At 39.5% G+C, this 22,989-nt stretch overlaps 1 protein-coding gene across 1 annotated transcript in view; it reads right to left on the bottom strand.

The window, feature by feature from the left end:
- The window catches only part of kkv (hyaluronan synthase-like protein kkv), an 85,056-nt gene extending 62,378 nt beyond the window's left edge, over window positions 1–22,678 (bottom strand). Inside the window, exon 1 of the mRNA XM_090409974.1 lies at window positions 22,550–22,678. Coding sequence (XP_090266100.1) covers window positions 22,550–22,650 — 101 coding nt within the window. The 5' untranslated portion in view covers window positions 22,651–22,678. The remainder of the gene's footprint in view (window positions 1–22,549) is intronic.
- Between the last annotated feature and the right edge of the window lie 311 nt (window positions 22,679–22,989).

The following is a 22,989-nucleotide window of genomic DNA, read 5'->3' as shown; positions in this document are numbered from 1 at the left end:
TGGAAACGTGAATCTTCATAAAAGAAATGATTCATTATCGTTTTCTAAAACCTCTCGTGTTAAAAGGGCCAAGTTTCATTTCGTCGGAATCGTATTTATTGTCATTCTCTTGGACCGTTGGCGGTTCTTGTTTAAGTAATTTAAGTGGGAGAAATAATCTGTTTAATTGATTCAATTAATTTCATTAAATTATGTTTTCAGTGTGAAAGTGAATTAAATCATGAAAAAGGTGGAGCGAATTTCGCCATGAAAATATTGCTTTTGTGATTTTGTGAAGTATTTTTTGTTCTTCAATAAAATAATTGCTTTCGCCAAGATGTTTCAAAAGCTCCTTCTACTCTTTTCACGCAGTTCTGCTGATATCCAAGCATACCTTACGCGATCAAGTTTTAAAATTTATGCGGTTCCCACCAGCTAAAGCTGATCAAACCTACAGTACATTACCACCTGGAGTGGATTAAATATTAGACAATCCGCGAACCTTGCGCTGGACAGAGAATAAACAAGCAAACTTTTGGAGTTACTTCAGGCTTCCAATATGCAGAGTGGTGGTCATACATCGAGCGATGACTATCAGTCATCGAAACGCATTCACGATCAATTCTGTAGCGGAATTCCAATCCACGTTTAGAAAGTAACGTTATGTACTTGCTTATCACTGACTAAGCAGAAAGACCTTCGAGCAGTAGAATGGTTTGTAGGATGGTTCTATCTTGGGGTCTGGAGTGCCCTGGTGACATTTTTGAAATTAAAAATGCTTGTTAAATAGTAAATTGGTAAAGCTGGATGTTTCGTTTCAATTCTGATACGACTGGATTTTCAAAGTCTATTGTTTCTGTTCGGGAATGAATGAAGAATTTCTCCATGGATGGTTGGATGGAAGAAGGAAACGCATTTGCCTACTCTATTTAACAATTTGTTTGATGTGCTAACGCATATGTTTCGTTCTGTCCGTCACTACTTCCTCCAGGAAACTCGGGCTTTTCATCCCAAAAAACAGGAAAACGGCCAGAAGAACACACACACGCAATTTACAGACATAATCCACTGGCATCACAGGCTTCATTAATCTGACCATAATCCAAATCAACCAAACATCGCCATTCACCATTCAAAATACAGTAATTGGTTCGCGTGAGTTAAATATTTGGATGTGCAGCTAATTACAATTCAACTGTGAAATGCGAACTTGTAGGTGCCTTGAAAACATCACATCAAACTGCCTTAACGACACTCTGATGCGATGCAATTAAGACATGAGTTTATTGAGAGGGGTTTGATGTAAATTCAAATCGCTTGTCTTAAATATTTTCAAGAAGTCGGGCACGTCATGCCGTATTTAAGGAATATATTTCGGAGATTTATTTATCCCGTTGTTTGAAGATCGAAGTGGGAGGATGAAATGAGGATTGTATGCTCTGCAGAGATTGCTTTGAAAAATATCAAACCCTTGGATGTGCAAGGAATTCCTGTTACTCTTTCCCTTTCATTCATCGGTCGTGATCAGTGATTTCTCTGATAAATAACGGTTATATAACTGAACACAGGAAGGAACAGAATGCTGATCATTCTGTTTATTACTTAGAATCGTAATATTGATTTTACTATTTATGTTAGTGAGTATCAGAATTCTTGTAAAAAAAAAATGTAGCCATGTTTGTTTGATTCAAAACTTCCGTTTTGAATAAATTTCATCCCGGTTAACTTTTGTTGAATTTAATTTTTAATATGTCATGATATTTATTAACATTATGCATTCGGAATATCAAGTAACACCCACACGCTCGCACTCGTTCTTAAAATTACAATAGCTTAAAGCTCCTATAGTATGGGAGCTGTCTGATACATCGCATTTGTTTTAGAAGACTCAAACATCTCGAGGTTCAAACTACAACTTCCACTTTAAACTTGTCGCTGACTAACACTGCAATCACGGACGAGCATCGCTACACTCTCAACTTAAATCAAGATCAAGGACGGATCTTGACGGTATGAAATCCTTCCACGTTCATGAGTCCTTTTAATAGTGAACAAACGTTTAGGGCATTTATCAAATAGTACATAAAATGCTTGTGTCAAGAGTAGCAAGCGTTGCCTTGCTCCAGTTCTATCAGGGAACATGCACTGCATCGGTTATTTTATTTTTTGGATTAATTTTAATACCGAGCTCAACATTCAGAAAAAGATTTGCTCATCATCTGATTCGTTTCTTAAAAGATTTTTAATGCATTCCTACATGGACTGCGGATCTGTCTTTCGCAAGAAATTAATTCGAAGGTCGTAATCGCATAAAAGAGTCAACCGTTTCTGTTGGTTTTTCGATGCAGGTTGAAAATCGGGTTAAAAAATATTATAATTTGCATAGTTTTTATTTTCAATAAGACATAAAATAATTATCTCAAAAGAATTTTTATATTATGATTGTGGGAGGGGGGGGGGAACGATCTTTGTTATGGCGAGTGACGAATACACTAACTCTTACAAGGAATTCCACGTAAAATGACTTGAAAGTCACCACACCAACGTTTTCAGAATACTCAATGTCCGCATGACAATGTCGTAATGATGCCAATTGGAATCATTTCAGAATTCCTATCCTAAAATGCATTTTTCAGAAAAATACTTGACTCTTGCTTTTTTAGACCTCAAGACAAAGTAAATAGAAAGAATTTTTTTTTTCACTTGGAAAAAAAAATTCAGGTCAGAAAGGGTTAAAATAATATTAGACCAAGCTTCTGTTAAGAATGGTTTTCGCACAAGTCAATTAATACAATAAAGGAAAGGTAATGTTCATGATCATTGCACTCTTGAAATTGGAATTCTCGAATAGCTAAATGTATGAGAGAATAATTAATCAGCCTGAAGGCCATCACATCAACATTTTGTATCTGAAGCCAAGTGCTTTTAACAAAGCAGAGGCGTCACGCGAATGCGCGACTAGAGTATTAAATGGCTGAGCAGATTTTGAGAGTTAATCGCTGTTCGAGGTAAAGCAGCATTTTGAACGAAAGAGGAAGCCTGATGTTTTGGGTGCTGTTTTGGGAGGCAAGATTTGCAAACTGGCTTATCTGAATAAGAGAAATCTCGTCTTATTAAATTAATAAGGTAATCCGAATTCCATTAAAGAATGGTTCGGGAAAACGGGTGAATTTAGGATTGAATAAGTTGCTATTCTGGAAAGTCGGTGATTTGTCTAATGCAGGTTTCCAAATGAGAAAGAGGAATACACGGTACGCTCACCAACAAAACTGTGTACTGGATATGCAATAAACGTCAGAATGTCTTCGATCAAGTGAAAGAACAGCCACGTAAAAACCGGCATTAGTTGGAATCTTTGTGGATAAAAATCCACCGTCAGCCGCAAGTAATGTGCATCCAAACAGAAAGGTGGGAACCGATTTGCAGAAGTCACAAGACTATCTTGTGAGGATGCTTACTTAACAGGCTTTGTACGAAATGTGATGAAATATCACGAGCAATACTTGCGGTTTCCCCTAACATTTTTATGATAATCTCATTTCTACGAATGTGAATAACATAAGTAAGAAAATCTCTGTTGATCAAAGAGTACGACTGACGATTTGCTGAAAGATTTGTTTTTTCCATTCTCTTTAGAAAGAATGGAAGCGAATGGATTGGATATGGGCTAATTTCGAGACTGCAGGATACCACTGGAATACGAGTGGTATCCTGCAAATAAATAAAAAAGATAATAAAAAAGCTACTTATAATATGGGTTTGCTCTGGAGGGCACACATTCAGCACATTCGGAAAAACAGTACCAGGACTACAAGATCTTCAGGTATTAGGTCTGGAGAAGATTTGCTTATGATTATTTAAATAGCAAAATTAAGGGAGGCATTGAAAGTTGTCTTCAGAATGTAGCACCTTATTTACCTAGCGACGATGCCAGAATATCGGCTTTTTTTTTTTCTTGGCACCCTTCGAATACAAAAGAAATCAGGGCTGAATAAAAGATACGGCTTTGGAGAGAGACCAGAAAAATCGGCCGCCATTTGGATATGATGCAAGTTTATGCTTCTGGCTAGTTCAGAATTCCTTTTAAATCACTGATGATTTGGTCAGCCATTTGCGACTAAACAGTCTATTGGACATTTATTTAACATAAAAGGAACAACGGCATGGCTTTCTGACGAGACAGAAACGAAATACCTAAATTCGACTAGTTTTGCAAAAAAACATGCTGTTGCCCTTCCCATATTTAATTGAATGTGGCTTTAGTGCTGTATAGAATTTGCTACTGAAAGTTATTTTTGCTTGAAATGCTAGTAAAATACTTTTATAATGTGGCCAGATGGGGAAGTTTGTTTTGGAAAATGAAATAGCCGGAGTGGATGACGAAGTCGGGTAATTTGACGATATCTGGAGGGAAGGTTTGTGATAGCAAATGAAAGGAATCTAGAAAGTGGGTAAATATAGATTCCACATTGAAGCTGACCATAAAACAACTTAATTGAAGAGAGAGAACCTCCTCCCTTTAGCTAGGAAATCTGAATTTTGTAAGCTTAATAATCGACATAAAAATTTAGCTATTATAAAAGATGATTGCAGAACTAATATGGGAATTAGTCAGCTAAACGCAAGGCACAAAATATATGCACAAATATTAACTAAATAGTATTGTAGAGAGAAAACTACTAGAAGAACAGAATGGATTCCGTAAAGGCCGATTTTGCATCGATTCAATTTTTAGTCTAAAAGTATTCATCGAAAAAGAAGAAAATTTAAAAAGAAACACTGCATTGCTTTTGAAAAAGCCTTTGATAAAATTAATAGACAAAAATTATTTAAAACATTAACCGATCTATAGACAAACCAGCTCAGCTCGTGCAGTCTATTCAAGAAATATACACCGGAAATAAAATACCAGTGAAATTAGAACAAATATCAGAACAAAAGAAGTACGACAAGGGAGTCACCTCTAAACCAACCTCTAAAGATAACTGAATTATTATTTGCAGGTGATTAAATTGCACATTAACTACATCAGAGGATGATCTACAGAGATCAGTAAAATCATTATATGAAATTTCAGAACAGTATAATATGCGAGCTAAAGTAAAGAGAAAAAATAACAAGTAAAATAGTGATAGACTATAAAATATAAGTAAATACTTTCAAATACCTGGGATGCGATATCATATGAAGATGAAAGAGAAATAGACATTAGAATATCAAATTTAGTAAAAGGCATAATAAATAATATATTTAAGCCATCTATTGTACAAAAGCACACACAAGGATCAGATTCTATAACGTTCTGTACAAAGCAGCTTTATTATATGGAAGTGAAACATGGACCATAAAAAGAAGGATGAAAAACGGATTCAAACAGCAGAAATGAAATTTCTCAGAAAAACAGCTCAATAAACCAAGTGGTAATAATTCCTGAATATAAAGCCAATTAACTACTATATAAGTAAATATAAACAAAAATGGTCAGAACATCTAAATCAAATTGCCAAACGTCTATACAGATATAAATGGAAACAGAAGGATTGGAAGACCAAGAAAGCGATGGCATGAGACCTGGACAGGCCACTTGGCCTAAAACCCATGATAAGAAAAAGAAAATTTAGCTATACGATGGGATGAAGAATGGATGCAGTCTACGATCGGGCAAAGGGTCAACACCTGTTTGGTGGATCTTAGAAAGACCATAAAAGCAGAGGGTGCGAGCAAAATAGATCTTTAGTTTGTCGATGGTATTACCATCCAGATAAGTGATTTTGTCGGGTAATGAGTTTAGTTGTTTTTATTTTATTTCAGGTGGGGGGGGGGGGTTGCGGTGAATTTCTTGATATGTCACGTAGAAGAAGTGCTATTCATCTGTTATAGTCAGACGTATCCATGAAAATGATGGCTTTTCTCTTGTCGGCCCTTGGTAATGATGAAATTAGGAACTAAAAATTTAACAGAAAGTTCCGTGGCGACACCGACCACGGAACTTTCTGATCTTGAACGCGCAACTCTACTGATGCTGCTTCAAATTAAAATGTCCATTTAAGGAGTTTATTTACATGGCCCTAATTTAAATCAGAAAGAACTGCCTCTCATTCTTCTCAGAGAGCAGTAGTAATTTTTTTGTTTTTCTACACATCTGTTACCGCCACTTGCGTTCGTTGCATTGCTCCTTATGCCATCAGGCAGTTTATACTGTGAGATGTTTGTAGCGGAGTTGAGTAGAGTGCCCTCCCGTTATGAGTCCTTTGAGGTGTCACATAATAATAATACTGTTTCTTTAAAAAAAATCTATTGTTAACGTTCTACCTTGGTAATACCAGCCCGCCACTGAAGACGATCTGTTAGTCTCAGCTTGAAATATTTGGCGAGTTTTTATTTGATTCAGTTATACCACATTCGTGTGCCTACGTGCGTGTACACTGCTCTCATCATCATTATGGTGTAACTATCTCTAACACAACGTCCTTCTTGAAATTTCTACATTCGAACTACCTTTTTGCTTAATCGCATGTAAAATTATGTAAAAATTTACATATTCCAAGAAAGTTGCTATATTATACCGGCTAAACAAAAGAATTACGATTCTGACCTGTCTTTCCTTTCAGTTCGATATTCATCTTCATCTTGCGCACACTTTCTTGAAGACAAAACAGGCGATTCTAAATAATTACAATAAGTGGTTGCATTATAAAATTGCTATCGCTGGAATTGAAAGTTTTCTGTCAGAAATAGTACTCGAACTAAACAAGAATATAACCTTCAGTGGTAGGCAGTGTCGAGTAGAGTGTATGTGGGTGAACAACACAATGGACAGTTGTTCAATTAGAGTTATGTTATGGTCCTACTAACAAAGAAGGAGAGCAAAATTTCATGGTTATTGGAGAGGTACCAACCTAAAGAGAAAAAACTGGTTCTTGTTGGAGATCTAAACAGCAGAGTAGGAAACAAAGACCAGACATATGGAATGTTTCAGAAATACTTGGGGAAAATAAAAAATGTTAATAATAATGATAATACGCATCTGCAAGATTTCTCTTCAGACATGGACAAGTCATCAATAACACTCACCATCAATGTCCCACCCTGCATGAAGATATGCACAAATTCGTATAACCAAACACAAATGCGCAAGAAAACGAAATGCCTTCTTGATTCTACTACTGCTGATAGACCACAGCGATCACCTTTATTCTGCCAGGGAAGTAAGTGGTGGAGTCGCTTGCACTGACTGAAGGAAAATAGAACTTCGTGATGTGTACAAGTCAAAAAAAGTAAAAAATAAGAAAGCTCATCTGAAGTTTTTGGCGGTGTCTAAGAGTACAGTGGTACCTTTGAGAAAAATGTACGAAAGCGAAGTTATAATGAGAGAAAACAAATAAAGAAATCGTCGGAGGAGACTTTCGGAAGTATATAAATGTTATTCAAACTTCTGGAGACTGTTGAAGAAATGGAATATAACCTCGCGTAGTAGGCAAATTGACAAAACTGACGCAAAACTGAAGATATTCTAGATGTGTGGAGCAATTACTTTAGTAGATTATTAAATGGGATTGGGAGGAAAATATTCATAGAAAATACCGAAGAGTACTTATTTTGTACATATCAGTACTTATTTTGGTAGAAAAAACCATAAGCAACCTGAAATATCGAAAAAAGCTGGATATATTTGAACAGAAATGTCCACATATGGAGGTATAAAGGTTTTCAGCATACTGTAATAGGTTTTACGGCCACACTGCATAATTCAGAGGGGGCCTGGTCAGAAGGTCAAATTCCGGATGTTTTGAGTAGAGTTCTCATACTACTCATCTGTAAAAAGGAAAAATAATGCGAAAATGACAAAGGAATTTCCTACTGAGTGTTCCGAGCGAGAACCGTAGAAACTAATAAGCTGGGTTCATCCCAAATAATGCTTGCTAGATCGCATCTTTAAGACAATGATCGAGAAAGCATGGAATATAACCAGGACCTTTCAGTTTGGTAGATATGAATAAGGACACATGGCAAGGTGTCAGAGAAACGATATTCCGAACGGTATATTACATTAATGGGGAATTATAGAGTCCACATTTAATTTGTAAACAAGCATATTTGCAATTGGAAAAGAATATTTTAATGTAAAATCACATAAGCGAAGAGCATGCGCTATCATTCCTTTTATTCATTATCTATGTACTGTGGATTGCACTGTTGCGGTGTTCAAGCTGATATCAAAAATGGATTTATTCAAATCCTCGCTTTATTTCTAATTTATTTCTAATAATCTACATTAAGGCTGGTATTGTGGTCAATCAGGTGAACAGCCAAAACACTAAACTAGCAATTATAGTGTTCAAAAGAATTTTAAATGATGGATCTGAGAGCTGGATTACAAATAAAACGCTTAATAAAAGACTACATTCTGAGAAAGATTAGAGGAGGGAATAGATGGAACGGAAGAATCATATTAAAAGTGAAGATATTTTGAAAGAATTTGAGTTATAAGTCAGGAATGTATGAGCAGAGCTAACTGTGGTCACGCAAACAGAATTTGGGAGGAAAAAGTTAACAATTGAACCCTGCCTGCGTTCGACGATCTGAATGTTCAGTGGATAGCAGCGCGTTGTTGAATTGCCAGTGGGCTTTGTTAAGTCCAGAACGACTTTATAATAATTTAAAACCGAATTAGCAGCTTTTGGGTAAATGCCATGCAAGTGAAGATCTCTTCGTAGCATCCTTCGGTTTGCTTTAGTCTGCAGCATTTCGTTTACTGTGATTCGATGTGCGTCTTAAATCCGACGGAATATATTTCTGTTCTAACTAAACAAGTTCATGACGCTTGAAAACCTCTTTAAACGTTGCAGGTACTCATCTCATTAAACTCAGCCAACTTTTGCAAAACGTTTGTGCCGTTTCATTTATTTTTCTGTTTTTATTTGCCTTTGTTTTGCCCTAAGCAAAACGCACGCAGCATCATCATATTCGCAGCTTATTAAAATAGCCGAGAAATCATCTTCATTCACTTGCTGTGCGAGATTTATACGTCGTGGGTGTGCCCAAATGGACCTTCCCTCCCCTTTCTTTCTCACGCAAGCTGACACAGTTCCGATCCGTAACTGAAATCCGCTGCAAGGGCACTGTCAAGTGTGAGAAATAACGAAAATAGCGAATCGCTCCGCATTACGGAAGAGTCGTTCTAACATTTTTACTCACGGGAAAAAAAAAGTGAAGAACGAGTAGTGCAGGAAACATCAAGGTCACGTGCGATGTGATGAAGGGTATTATGGGACAATGCACATCAGTCAGATCGGGATTTTGTGATAAAATATCGAAGAAATTACCGAAGCAACTTCGTTCGAGTGTCAGGGGTATGAAGAGTAAAATATAATTACAACATTTAGAATCATCTGACAAACTTATTTTTTATCGAATTGCCCCATTCCCTGATTAACGGTTTTCCCTCTGTTAAAAATCGAGTCAATGGATCAGAGTCATGGGGAAAGCAATTGCGGCTGCGAATTCGGTGAATGTCCTTCCTACTTTGCTTTGTGGAATAAAAGACTTTCCAGCAGTTAGAATAACGCTGTCGCCGCCATGTAAGGGATCGGATGAACTCCAACTGTTTTGGGTGGTTTGCGAATTGCTAATTCATTAATTTTCCGTACTCTTGTTCCCTCGACTCTTTTTTTTTAATCTTTGTAATTTTATTATTAGGTTCGATTCCTTAACATTAATGCACTGCAGATTACTGCATCAGCGAGAAGCGTCACTCTTTCCATCTCTTTGTCGTCGTCCTCATGAATGTTTGCAATCATTAGTCAACTAAACTAAACTTCCCACGAACATTATACGATGAGATTTTAATATATATTTGCAGTAAACGGAAATACAGGACTGGACTTAAGATGGTTTCTTTCTGCGTGCTAATCAAACGTAAGACAATGTGCCTGACAATATCTGCAGTATTCAAAGATCAATAAACGGATAACATTCAAGTATTTTATTGCATTTGTCAACGAAGAGAAGACTAGAAAATTTAAAAACGTAGAACCTTTTTTTTTGGGGGGGGGGGGTAAAATAATAATAATTACAGAATAATAAATTATCTTCTTCCTCAGCAATTGTGATTTCTGCCAGGTAATTATTTCCTCGCAGAAGCAGCGTACAGCTGGCTATACTTGCCACAGCGGTGGCGTAGGCTACGCGTGCATTTCTGCAACGTGCTGTACTTAAAAGGCTAAAGCGACTTGGGCTGTCATTTGTGCACGCAGCTCCGCCTGCACCGTCCTTTGCCGAGCCTGTTTCATGTGTCCTTGACCTGAATGCCGATTCTCGGTGGCGACAGCATTCGAAGCACGGACAACCATCGCGGTGTGCTGCCTTTCGCACGGCTTGAAGGATTTAAAACACGAACGTTGAGTAAGCAAAAACCGGATCTGGTCTAGCACCGCAGCCATCGACGCTCCTATGAAGCTACAAATCAGATTTGCTTCCCCTCGCACTCACTGCCTTACGGCAAGTTGAGTGGGACCGCTTACTAAAATATTCGTCACTTGTGCCCCCTTCCCACGAAGGCGTCGCTTTCTTCCCTCCCCACCTTCCCTAAGAAAGCATCTTGCGTTTTTTCACTCAAAAACAACAAGAAAGTTCTCGACTCTCCTGAGGAACTCGCGGGAAGTAAAGCAATCCATACTTTTATATCGTCAGAAAGAAAAGGGTGAAATATCGTATAAGAAAAGAAAGGTTATGATCCTCTTGCTCCTCAGAAAGAGCATCCCCCCCCCCTTGATGAGGAAATATCAAAGGGGTTCGTCCAATGAGCGCCAACAGTCAGTTTACCAACTCAGTGTCCGACAAGCAAGGTGTACCGAACCTGAAGCCAATAAAACTGTGCACAGTTTTATTTAAAATAATAAAAGACGTTCAGTAGCTTTCGGCAGAATATGGGAGACGGAATTTCAGTAGGTTTTCGACATTTCTTCACAGTGAACACTCCAAGTGCTGTGGTGCCTGCGCGATTCCCCACTAGTCAGAACATGCAGTTTTGCTGCGTTGGCCTTTTCTTCTTCGATTTACTAAACTTACTTCTTGTTAGTAATTTTAGATCTGAGGGAAGAGAGTAGGAGTTAGAAATGAAAAGCGGTTCTCGGAAAGAATTTAGCGATGACTTCATTGATTCAAAAGACGAAGATGAACAGACGGCGCTAATGGAACAACGAGGAATTACACGAATGTGCATAAGTGCTTATCGGTCGAATGGGAAAACGAGTTGTTTGCGAAGTGGCAGAATTCGTTTTTGAGTCATGAAAATATAAACGCACAACATTCAACCATTTAGGGTGCTGCTCCCTTCCACAATTCTGAAGGTGCTGTCTTGAAAAACTGACTCCATTCGATGTCTACATTCAGGGAGAACTCGTGGCCCTCTCCGATCGATCACAATGGAGTCCTGGCATCGTTCTGCGCCGGTTGTTCGGATAGCAGACACTACCTAAACAAGAAAATAAATTGAAAGAAACAAATAACGTTGATTGGTATGTAAAAATAAACCAAAAGCGAGTATTTTGAGTGAGAAATTCTCATCTGAAATGGTATCGATAAACCAAAGAAAAATGTGATGCGAGGGATTCGTTGGTTGTCTTTTCAGGAACGTGAGGTTTAATCTAAAGTATAAGAAATCGTTTCAGCAACTTCATCGAGTTTCGCGTTTTATCGTTGAGCTTTCGATTCAAACTTCGACGCAATTGTCTCATCCTGACACTGACCGCGCACTCATTCACTCTAGAAAGTACAAACCCCTATATAGAATTTTATCTGAGAATCCAACACCCTTCAGTAGATCGTGATGTCTTCACCTTTTAAAGAACTCCCTCTTCATATCCTCCTCATGAGGTTGCTTCTCATAATAGATCTCACAGATCTCTTTTTATCGCATTCTTTGGAATGAACTTCATACGTTTACGGATTTACCGTAAAACAGAATGTTTCTTTATTGTTCTTTATTGGCAGACAGCTGTAGTGTCTTCCAATATCCCTTAACTGGTCAAAAAGCTTTTACTGAGAATGAAACATGCGAGAATGAAATAGCCGAAAAAAATTTAAAGTTTATAAGACTATTACACTTTTTTTATATAAATGTTTGTCAAGTAGCTTTATTTTATTGTCCTACATGTTTCGCCAATTTTTTTATATCGGCATCTTCAGGGAATACAAACTAGTAAGCTATATGAAGCTAACAGACTAGGTTATAACTGATGGTTCTAATTCATACAAAATTAGTATTGAACGAGGCAATGCGCATGTCTCGGGGACGTGATTTATTCGTTATGGCCCATGATGTAATTGTCATGAAAGTTCATTTCTTTGATGTTTAATGATCTGATTAAAGCTTTCCAAATTTCTGGTAAGGTTAGACCTTGATTCTTGTTTAGGTTTTCAGTTGTGCGGGAGACTGTAGCTGCTTCCTTGAAGGTTTTTGAATGGTAGTTATCTTCTGTATGGGGCATAAGGCTCTTATCCCACTTAGTGTGATGGTTAGTAGAGGCAAAGTGGCAAGAAAGGCCTAAAATGTCTTGTCTGTTGTTTCTGACATATCCTATGTGTTCTTTCTTTCTCGTTTCAAAGCTTCTAGAGGCCTGACCTACATAACTAATACCACATGAGCAAGGTATATTATATACTCCAGAGTACTTGCTTGTAGAATGGATGAGGATCTTTCGGTGATCTTAAAAATTTCCATTTCAACTCGTCTCATCATATAGCTCAGAAACTTAGCATTATCCATATGCTCAAGAAAAGAGCTATACAGTACACAACAGATAAGAATGACCTACAAATGGAATTAACTACAATATCCAGAGAACTATCTTTAAATGGTTATCTAAAAAGACTGTACAACAAGATTCTCTTGACTGATATACCACATAGACAACGTGATAACGTCCAATACATCAGTGCTATTACTATTCCATTTGTAAGCAGCATTTCCAAAAAATTAGCTAACCTTCTAAAACCACATAATATCAGAGTAGCATTCAAGCCAATCAACACTATTCGGAAATTTCTAAGATCACCGAAAGATCCTCATCCATTCTACAAGTACTCTGGAGTATATAATATACCTTGCTCATGTGGTATTAGTTACGTAGGTCAGACTTCTAGAAACTTTGAAACGAGAAAGAAAGAACACATAGGATATGTCAGAAACAACAGACAAGACATTCAGGCCTTTCTTGCTACGTTGCCTCTACTAACCATCACATTGAGTAGGATAAGAGCCTTATGCCCTATATAGAAGATAACTACCATTCAAGAACCTTCAAGGAAGCAGCTACAGTCGCCCGCACAACTGAAAACCTAAACAATAATCAAGGTCTAACCTTACCAGAAATTTGGAAAGCTTTAATCAGATCATTAAACATCAAAGAAATGAACTTTCATGACAATTGCATCATGAGCCATAACGAATAAATCGCGTTCCCGAGACACGCGCATTGCCTCGTTCAATACTAATTTTTTGTATGAATTAGAACCATCAGTTATAACCTAGTCTGTTACCTTCATATAGCTTACTAGTTTGTATTCCCTGAAGATGCCGATACAAAAAAATTGGCGAAACATGTAGGACGGTAAAATAAAGCTACTTGACTAACATTATATATATAAAAAAGTGTAATAGTCTTATGAATAATAGTCAAGAAAAAAATTCAACACTAAATTAAAGTTTACTTTATGCCAGGATTTTATAACGGAAACGTTATAAATGTGAAGCTTTTCAAATTTCATTTTAAACAAACGACCTACTAGTAGTTGTTGGTATTATCGCGGGTGGGGAAAAGGGTGAGGAAAAGATTTAAATGCTATTTTGCGAATCACATGATGGAAAAAAAAATTAATTCAGATTGTCGCTCATGATAGAAATAGTGACAGAATTGTAAAATGCCACTGTAAACAGAAAAGTTTTGGAAATACGAGTCCGAGAGAAGCACAAATTAGAAAAAAGTTCTCTTGAGCAGAACTGCATCTCATGCAAATTACGAAAGCGTTTGGCTTTAAAATGCTCAACAGAAACCGCGTTCACTAAAAAGACTGAATAACAAACGGCATAGCGAAATGCAAAGCAAAACATGTGAATGGAATTCTAATTTGAATAAATATTAAAAATAAAAAGGCATTAACTGAAAAGAATGAAATCGAAAATCAGAAAACTTTTCGATCTTATCTATTCAAGCAGGAATAAAATGCAGTTTACAAACAGACTGCATCCAGAATAATCTCTTTGCGGAGAATAACAATAAGATGTCGCTAAAGAGTGAACAGCGTCCTTACCATGCTGCAGAGGAAGCGCAACAAATTCTAAGGAAAAAAGGAACGAAATTATAACCAACCGATGCGACCACATCCGGCTGCGTGTCTCGAAAGGTCTTTATTTACTCATTTCAGCGATGTGGATTAAATCTGTGGTCTTGAGTTCTATTGATGTACAATTTACGAGAGTTAAGCGGCTTCCACTGATAATTAATCGTGGACATTTAGACGGTCGAGTCGAACTGAAACATGGAATTTGAACAGCGCAAAAGAATAATCCATTGTCGAGCCTTCGTTACAAATAATGGCAAATAATTTCAAATATGTCTGAAAGACGAGGAAACGATATTCTGCGGCTCCACCCCCCACCTCCGGTGATTACGAAGCTTTTCCGTTTTACATTGACACAAATTTTAATTATTTCGAGTTGCTTCGAAGCTGCAGAGGAGAAAAGAGAAGATTTTTTCCTTACAACACATTTTAAACATTTAAAAAACGAGACGACTCTCGGGTTTCGAAATCAACGCGGTAAATTCTGTTTGCGTTTATGTTTTCATGATAATCCCCCCCCCCCCAACGAAAGCTTTTTAATCTACTATAGCGTACATTTCAGTAGTAGTAGCGGTATAATTTATGAGTTGTGGGTGAGGTAATATAACCCAAACCCAGCTTGTTTCGAAACAAGACGGGGACTTTCAAGCCACTTCTGGCCTCGAATAATCAGGGTGGCGATTGCCCCGCGCCAAGCAGTCAAAGGTCAGATGAATTTAATTTCTTTTGGTTAATTCTCGCTCAACCAGCCCCAGGAACTAAAAGGTATTTTCATGTACAGAAATCCTAATCGCACTGAGCAGAAAACGCAGTGAACCGCTACTCTTTGCTGAATCGCAGCACTGCACGTTATCTTCCTGCCCAGAGAGATATTTTGAAAGCCATAATGGCATTCATTCCCGCACGCAGCTTTCCAACTGACCCCGTTTCAAAAGGTTCCGTTTAGTTCCTGTGACGCATTCAACAGAATGAATGCGCTTTCAATTCTTCACGCGACCATCAAGTTGATGAAAGCAGATACGCGTTGCAGACTGATTCAGAGACTTTGGGTTAACTCTTGAAGAAAGAAGGGAGTGTTGGAGAGGTGCGGGATTTTCGAATTATCGTTAATGTAGAATTCAGATAAAATCAAAGCCTATGTTTGGCCAGTTGGTAGTTATCGAAAATCACTTTGATCGCCAGTTTTTTTTTTTTTTTTTTTTTTTCCCCCATCTATAGGACAATTCCATTTTCAAGACTAAAAAGACACGCCAGTGTTTCGGGAGGGGAGCATTTCCTCTGTATCATTCATCCCCACTTTGAGAGATTGCGCTATGGCGATGGAGGAAAAATTCCCCCGGTGAGATCACGCAAGGGAAATGAAAACCGGAACCAAGCTCGAAGGGGTGTTTAATGTCGGGGTAAATACCCTGCCTGCCTGCTCGATTAGGGATCGCACCTCTGGTCGTGGTTACTCTCGTTGCTCCCCGCGGGTCAATGATTCCCGCACAGCAATGCACGCGTCACTGACCTGCAAAGGTGCTTAACCAGTTAATTTCGCTGGAGCTGCGCGTGCAGCCACAACGCGACTGATATTCGGCGAACACCCGTCTGTGCAGATCGCCCATTGGGAGAAGCTGCTTTCGAGAGAAAGGGGATTAAAGCACGCAGCTTCTTCGTGTACTTCTGGCGCGCCATCTACATTTCCTCTATTACATAATGCTAACGTTCTTTGTTCAGGGGCGCAGTGTCGGTATTAGGCAGATGCAAAAATCGTTCAAATAAGGAACTAATCTTCAACTTGTAAAAAAAAAAAAAAAAAAAAATGCGGCCGCTTACAAATACACGCCAAGACCCATTGAAAGTGAATGCAGTCCGAGAACGGAATAGCATCGGTCGGTTTATGGACGAGTTTGAGCTTGTTACGGTGAGTAGCAGAGTTAATTGGTCTCTCGTGACAACGGAATCGCGAGCTCACACACTCCAAGAATTCCACTTTCTCTAAATGTCCACAAACATAATTTAAAACAAAAAAGCCAAATAAAAAATATCCAGAAAAGTAAAAAAGAACATTAATTTTCAGAATAACTCGTTTTCGTTAACTGATAAAGTGAGCAGAATGAAATTCTTTTTGATAAAACGGGAAAACAATACACAGCAAAAATGTAGCAGTTGAAATAGTCGGAATCATGGGCGCGGAATCGATTTTGCTCGCTGAAGAAGGAAGAAAAGTTGCCAAGAGATGGTTCAAATAAAGGCTCATGAGGAGGTCCATCTGCAGTTTCGAAATAAGGAACTTCTTATAGGTCACACAGTCACCCGTTCTTTAGAGTCCCCCCCCCCACCTTCGCACACTCATTTCCAGAGATGTTTTGTTCACGACTAGAAGCTTTATTGATTCTTTGAGGTTCGTGTGATATTTTGCTCTCCTCTAATCGAAGGAGCGCGATGCTGAAGACTTGGGCTTGGAGTGGCAGCGCCTCTTGCAACTAACTGCCAATGTGAACTCCGTACCAGTCTCGAAAGAAAGCAGTCCATTTTGTCGGGCGTATTTGAAGAGAGCAGATTCGCACCTGCCAAGCGACAGATGAGAAAAAAACGTGACGATTATTCACTTTAAACTCAATGAGAAGATATTTAAGGTTCAAAAGGGGTGGGTTGAAGTGCTCCTGTCCATCAAGAGGATCCTCGGGGCTAAGGATTCAAACTCCTTGAATGCGAGATTGCGTTTTCATTGAGGAGGTGACGAACACTTATCTGTAGGACGCACGTAAAGCAACGCAGTCTGGTCATGCACCGAACTGTCTGGGCAAATAAAGCCGCACACGAACCTAACTGCGATTCTGCTCGCACAACAAGAAATAACGATATGCAAGCAACGAGAAAAATTCCAAACATTCCATTTCAGCAAAGGAAAGATTCGTCTACCGTACGCAAAAATGAATCCCTCGCAGGAAAGACTGTTAGCCTGCAGCACATAAGAATTAGTAGCAGAGTGGGTGGCTAAGGATAGGATAATCTGGAAACTCTCTATAATAAAACGTGACATTTTGTCATGCCACTTCAGGCCTCCAATAAGCGCGGAGGTGGTGTTACTCCGGACGATATAATTCATCTCCCACCTAAAGACAATCACTAACATTCGCGTCTACGGTGGGATCCGAATCCACAGCTGAGGAGCAGACACGTTATCCACACTGGCAGGCATACGCAAATGCGTCAATATATAGAGGCGGCCCACGGCGAGACATTTTACAGCAGAGTGCGAGACCACCACCTGCGCACTGGAAGCATGAGGTCGCTTAAGAGTTTGTTCTCTAGATAGCAGGATTTTTGGATTATCTAACCGGCTCAATCTTTAAAGCTTAAGTGTGTGTGAGAGAGAGAAAACATGTACTACAATAAAATTACCTCCAAATTAAAAAACAATGTCTCATCCGAAATGTGGAGATTGGCACTTCAAGCATAGCCAATACATATTAATTCGCTACGTCCAGTGACTAATCTCGAGGGGGGGGCCCCCACCATCTCATACAGCTCGCTTTCTAGGACGCGAGGATCTTCAAAAAGGTTTTTCAACCCAGTGTTTCTCGAGTTATCAGTCGAAGACTATGCTCAATTGATAAACGCAACACACCGACCTCAGAGCCTTATCTCTTTCGGCCAAAATTTCAAATAATTTCCGTATACCAGAAATAATAACCAGTTAACGCCTTTTATTCCCTAATAGGGAGTAGGCGAGGCCTCTTAACCACCATCTAACTTTTGGAGACAGTGGGTAGTTCAGTCTCTGCCTGTAACCAATCAGAGATAGCTTGCCGAAGACTATCGCTAGTTATAAGGGGCAACCGATGAAGAGCCAGAAAAACAAGTGCTGCTATCTCTTGGTACTAACCCTAACAGGATATGTTACTGTCGAAAGTAATGTAGGTTCTACGGTCGATTTCCTTCAGTTTACGGGACGAAATATCTGCTTGCCCGTGCCAAGGGTCGATAACTCGGGAACCAGTCCACGAAAGGCTTAGAAAAAGTTCCTCCAGTCAGCAAGTAGACTTGAATTTATGTCTGTCTTCGGGCGCCTAGCGTAGAGGACGCAAGCGCTACTTCCACTGAGCTACACAGGCCTTATCGTATACCAGAAATATAAGGAGATATTTAAATTCGTTCAATATCAGTGCATTCAATTTCGCAGGCAACATATCGACTCACCCACAACGAGAAAAATTTACTCTTCACCAATTTGCTAGCCACAAGACTTAACTCGACTTTCAAGAATGACCTCTAATTTCTTCTTTACTATGGAATGAAAAATCTTCTTAAATTTCCTTCAAATGGAAGAAATATGGAGTCCATATATTTTGCCAAACCTTGTGGCCTGCGCTCTCTCTTAGTTTATCCTCATATTCAAAATTCCGTAATCCTATTGAAAGAAGCTTATGGTTATCCATAACCAAAATGTCCTGAATTCTCATCCCCTTACTATTTTAGTGGGGTGCGATAACCTTGTGTGAACTTGCTACAAAACTGCCGCCTGTCCTTTCTCTCAAGACAGATCTCACGTCACTTTTCCTAACTTTCGACACTACCCAGATATCAAACACTATCAGTCTCCCTTCTTGGACACCCTCACTACCACAGTCGCATCAGCCGAAGCTTCAACCTCCAAAAATAAAGTTTGCTTTTCTGCTTGAGATGGTACTTCTCACCTGAACTCGTCCATCCAATGCACCGCGGGATACTGTTCCCACATTAGGGGGTAATGCAGCCAACTCTTCTCGCAGATTCACCGTAATCACTCTCGTAGACATTCCGTTTCTTTCTCACAACCCATCTCAGGTACTCTCAGCGACAATGCTCTGTTGAACTGGTCGCCATCATTCCAAGACTAATAACACTGAGGAGCAACCGCTCTTCCTATGCATTTACTCTCCAGCTCGAAGCTTATCGAACTAACTTCTCTTACTCATCTTTTATTCTACTTATTTCTAACAGATCTTCCTCACTCCTTCTTTCCCCCAAAATACAACCTTCAGCTGTTAAACGTCGACTGATTTCTTTTTTACTGCATACGACGCTGGTTATGCTACGTCTATCGATCATCGGATTGTATCAGATTAAAAAATTAAGGTGGGGGGGAATACTCTATCAGTCACTTCTTATCAGTCTTTGTGGCTTTGCATCATTATCCAGCTGTATAACACACACACCCCTCGCCTTCAAACCAAAACCATTGAAGCCATCATTAATATACAAAACTAGCAGTGAACTAAGGAGAGAGAACATCACCATGCTTCCCACATTTCCTTCGGCTCTGTTCCTCAGTACCACGATGCTCTTAAGCGTTTAAGAAGTGCAGGTAGAGAATCTCTTACTGGCACACATTTCTGTAATAAATATGGCAACCCCTGCGTATCTTTGTGCCAACGTTTCTGGTTCTATAATCCAAACCACAGCTTTCCATATCCTTCGAATGATCCCATTGGAATTCAGAAAATACTTTCACAGAAAGCCGGAGCATGAAGCTGATTATAATCATTCGCTGCCTCGCCATTACCTAACCCTACTCCACTACGCAAGACTGTGTTCGCTGCCTGAGAAGTGCAAATACATATTAAGGGCATTAGCAGTAAATGAGGTGCAACATGATTTTACATGTAGCGATATTCTTGTCCAAAGTAGTTGCACATAACTCAACATGAACTTATCTGCTCACATTTCGTTTGAACTCGCACGCTACGAAGAGGCCAGGAGAACAGGTTCAGCTCATGTGGGCGACCTCGCCGTTTACCATAAACAGCTCCATTTCAACCGCTACGAAAGAGATATACCGAGAAAAAAGATAACACAGCCTTGCGCAGATCGGAATGCACAAGGGGAAATTCCCTTCTCCTCGCCAGCGATTCTGTGCCCAGAGTATTCGAGGCTTCGTTGCCCAACAGCAATTGGTCCCCGCAGTGTGTAAATCAGCTTCTGTGCGTTGATCCGATGGACCAATATGAATTGGGCTCCTCTTGTTCGAGAATAACTCGCTTCGTTCACGAAAATAAAAACAAACAAAAAAAAATGCGTTGATAATAAGGAATTCTTCATCGTTGGATGAAATTCCATTTCCTTTCCTCTTGAAAGACTAACTTGGTGAGGAACACTGTTAGGTGACCAAGCTGACACTAGAAACGATTTGAATTCTTCATATCATTCACCACGATCTTGAACGCAGTTTGGTTTGCGAAGAGAAAGAACGCCGGTAAAAACGGCGATTCTAAGTGTCCCGTTCATTATCGAGAAGGCTTTTCGAAGCAGCATGTCTGCGATTCGTGATTGTGCGGAGCGTCCTTGCTTGAGGCCTTCGATTTCCATCACATCGCCTCATCGAGAAATGCACGCCGTGGGTGGACCACCTCTCCTTTCGCATGTGACGTAAGGTGCAAATTACTAGCACCTTCACCTTCCGCTCAATGCGAGCAGCTGCACGTCTAAAGGACAAACACGAACTTGGCCTCCGCAGTGCTGATCCCACTCCCACCGGCCCCCGAAACACTCCCCCACCAGCTTGCTCAGAACACCCTTGCGCCCGTTTATTTTCCAAGAAAGCCGATGTCATGACACTTCGTCGTATCCCCATCACTGGCCCGACCTTGGACCTTTGTTGTCGGCGCACCGGGCCATGCGTCGCTGAACCCAAAACCGTCAAGAACCGTTCGTTCGTTTGAGTGATGGCCTTCACGGCTCCCTACTCTCCAGAGGATTGTGCAATCCTCGTCTCTTCAAAAAGAACCTTATCTGGAACTATTTCAATAACGTCAACATTCGTTCCATTAAGTTCGCATTGCCGGCAGGATTATATTTTGATGCTCGCACAACGACACGTCTCAGTATGCATCTCTTGCTGAAAGGTGCCTTCAAAGCACTGAACCTCAAAAAAAGGCCTCTCCGCTAGTTCGTTCTCTCTCTCTTTTTTTTTCTTGCAGACATATCAAGAAAGCTTCACTTATAAGCAACACTTCTATGGGAAATGAGTGTTTAATCAATTTAATAAAAGTACGGAAATATTAGGAGTAACGAAAAACTTTTTTTTTGATAAAAAAACTTAAATTTCATTTATTATAAAAAGTATTCACTGACATAATTAGCCGAATGTCTTTCAATTCTGGATTCAAGAAGAAATGGGGACCAAAAATAACGTATTAAAGAAAATGCAGATCAAGTGTTTCACCCCATCCCCTCCCCTTTTACTGGGAAAGTGTGATCTGTCAAGCACAGATTCGGTTCGATATCCAATGTTCTAAATTATATTAAATGTCTCAATTGTGGGTGTGTTCTTTTGACTTTTTTTTCGCTGTTTTGAGGGATCACATACCAGATTTTCCGGGAAGGAGGGCAACCTGCGTATGATGACTAACTTTCAGCTGAAAAGCCCCCTCCCCCTTTTTTTTTTTTTTTTAGGTTGCTGGTGATTTTCGTCGCTGAGTGTGAGACTGCCAACTTGTTGGAGACATGAAGTGGCACTTTCCGTTTCTGGAGGAGGGGAGCCAAGAACCGAATTATATACTAATATTAGTACCCAAGATATTGGTATGTAGAATAAGTTTGCAACCTTTCTTGGCTGGGATTCACATTGAAAACTGCAGTCTTCATAGCTCCCTTTGGTTGCAAAGACCTCAACTCGAATCTCAGCATCCTCATAGGATTCAAACCCAGTATTTTCGACTAGAGGGGTATTGGCTGAACAATGGAGGCGCTTACATTTCGAAAAATCCTTTAAGCAACAGAAAGTCGTCATCATCATCATCATGCTATCAAGGATTTAAGCCTGGCGTGGCCTGTTCTGCCCTTAGAAGTCATCGTTGAATCTCTTAAGTGGACGTCCTGGTTTTCTTAATGGTTTGTGATTTAATTTATGTCAGTGACTTCAACGTAAAAGTCACTAACAGAAATTAATCTTTTGATCGAATTTCTGCCGTTGACGACGAAGTGTCCTCCATTTAGAGGTCGTAGGTTATCCGATTTTTTCGCAAACTGAACGATTTAGGCAATGTAATAAACGCAGCCGAAAGAAAGAGGGCGGACAACTGACTGCATCTTATTCCAATGCATAGTACAGAGGTGGCTATATCCTCCCCCTCGCTGTTGAAAGACCACGGACCTCACGTTTGATCTAATGTATGCACGAGCAAAGTACCTACATTCATGAAGCTAAAGCATTTCTTTTTTAGAAGGCGACAGAAGGAAGCTTACGAAAGTCACTTACCTGCCGTAGGTGTTTTCATTGAGGGGAGGCGCCTCTTCTTCATCTGCGGAGTTTTCATCCTCCGACTGGTCCTTCGCCGCTAAATTCTGCAAGGGAGCCATGGGGGAAGCTCATCAGGACGGAATCGGCATATCCTGGAAGGAAGAGCACGAAGAATCATTAAGGGAAAAATCAGGCTGCATGTAAAAGATGTTTTCAGTGATGCTATCATTATTGGATCAAATACGACTTACTGACTTTCTTAACGCTGCAACGACTTTCTTTGCATAGTCCTTTTACCCTTATGCCAAACATTGGTCCCTAACATGTCCGGCACGTGTGGTTTAATAAAATGAGAAACTTCAAAATTGTGTGGGTTCTGCTGCCTCGACATTAAAAGTATGAGTCAAAAGAGAGCAGACAATCCGTGACAAACACATTTGATCAGTCAAAAAGCTTTT

This window comes from Typopeltis vanoorti, chromosome 2, assembly GCF_054136105.1.
Source record: "Typopeltis vanoorti isolate ZY-2024b chromosome 2, IOZ_Tvanoo_1.0, whole genome shotgun sequence".
NCBI classification, from domain to species: Eukaryota; Metazoa; Arthropoda; class Arachnida; order Uropygi; family Thelyphonidae; genus Typopeltis; species Typopeltis vanoorti.
Note: the sequence above shows the minus strand (reverse complement) of the source record. Positions and strands in the feature narration are given on the sequence as shown.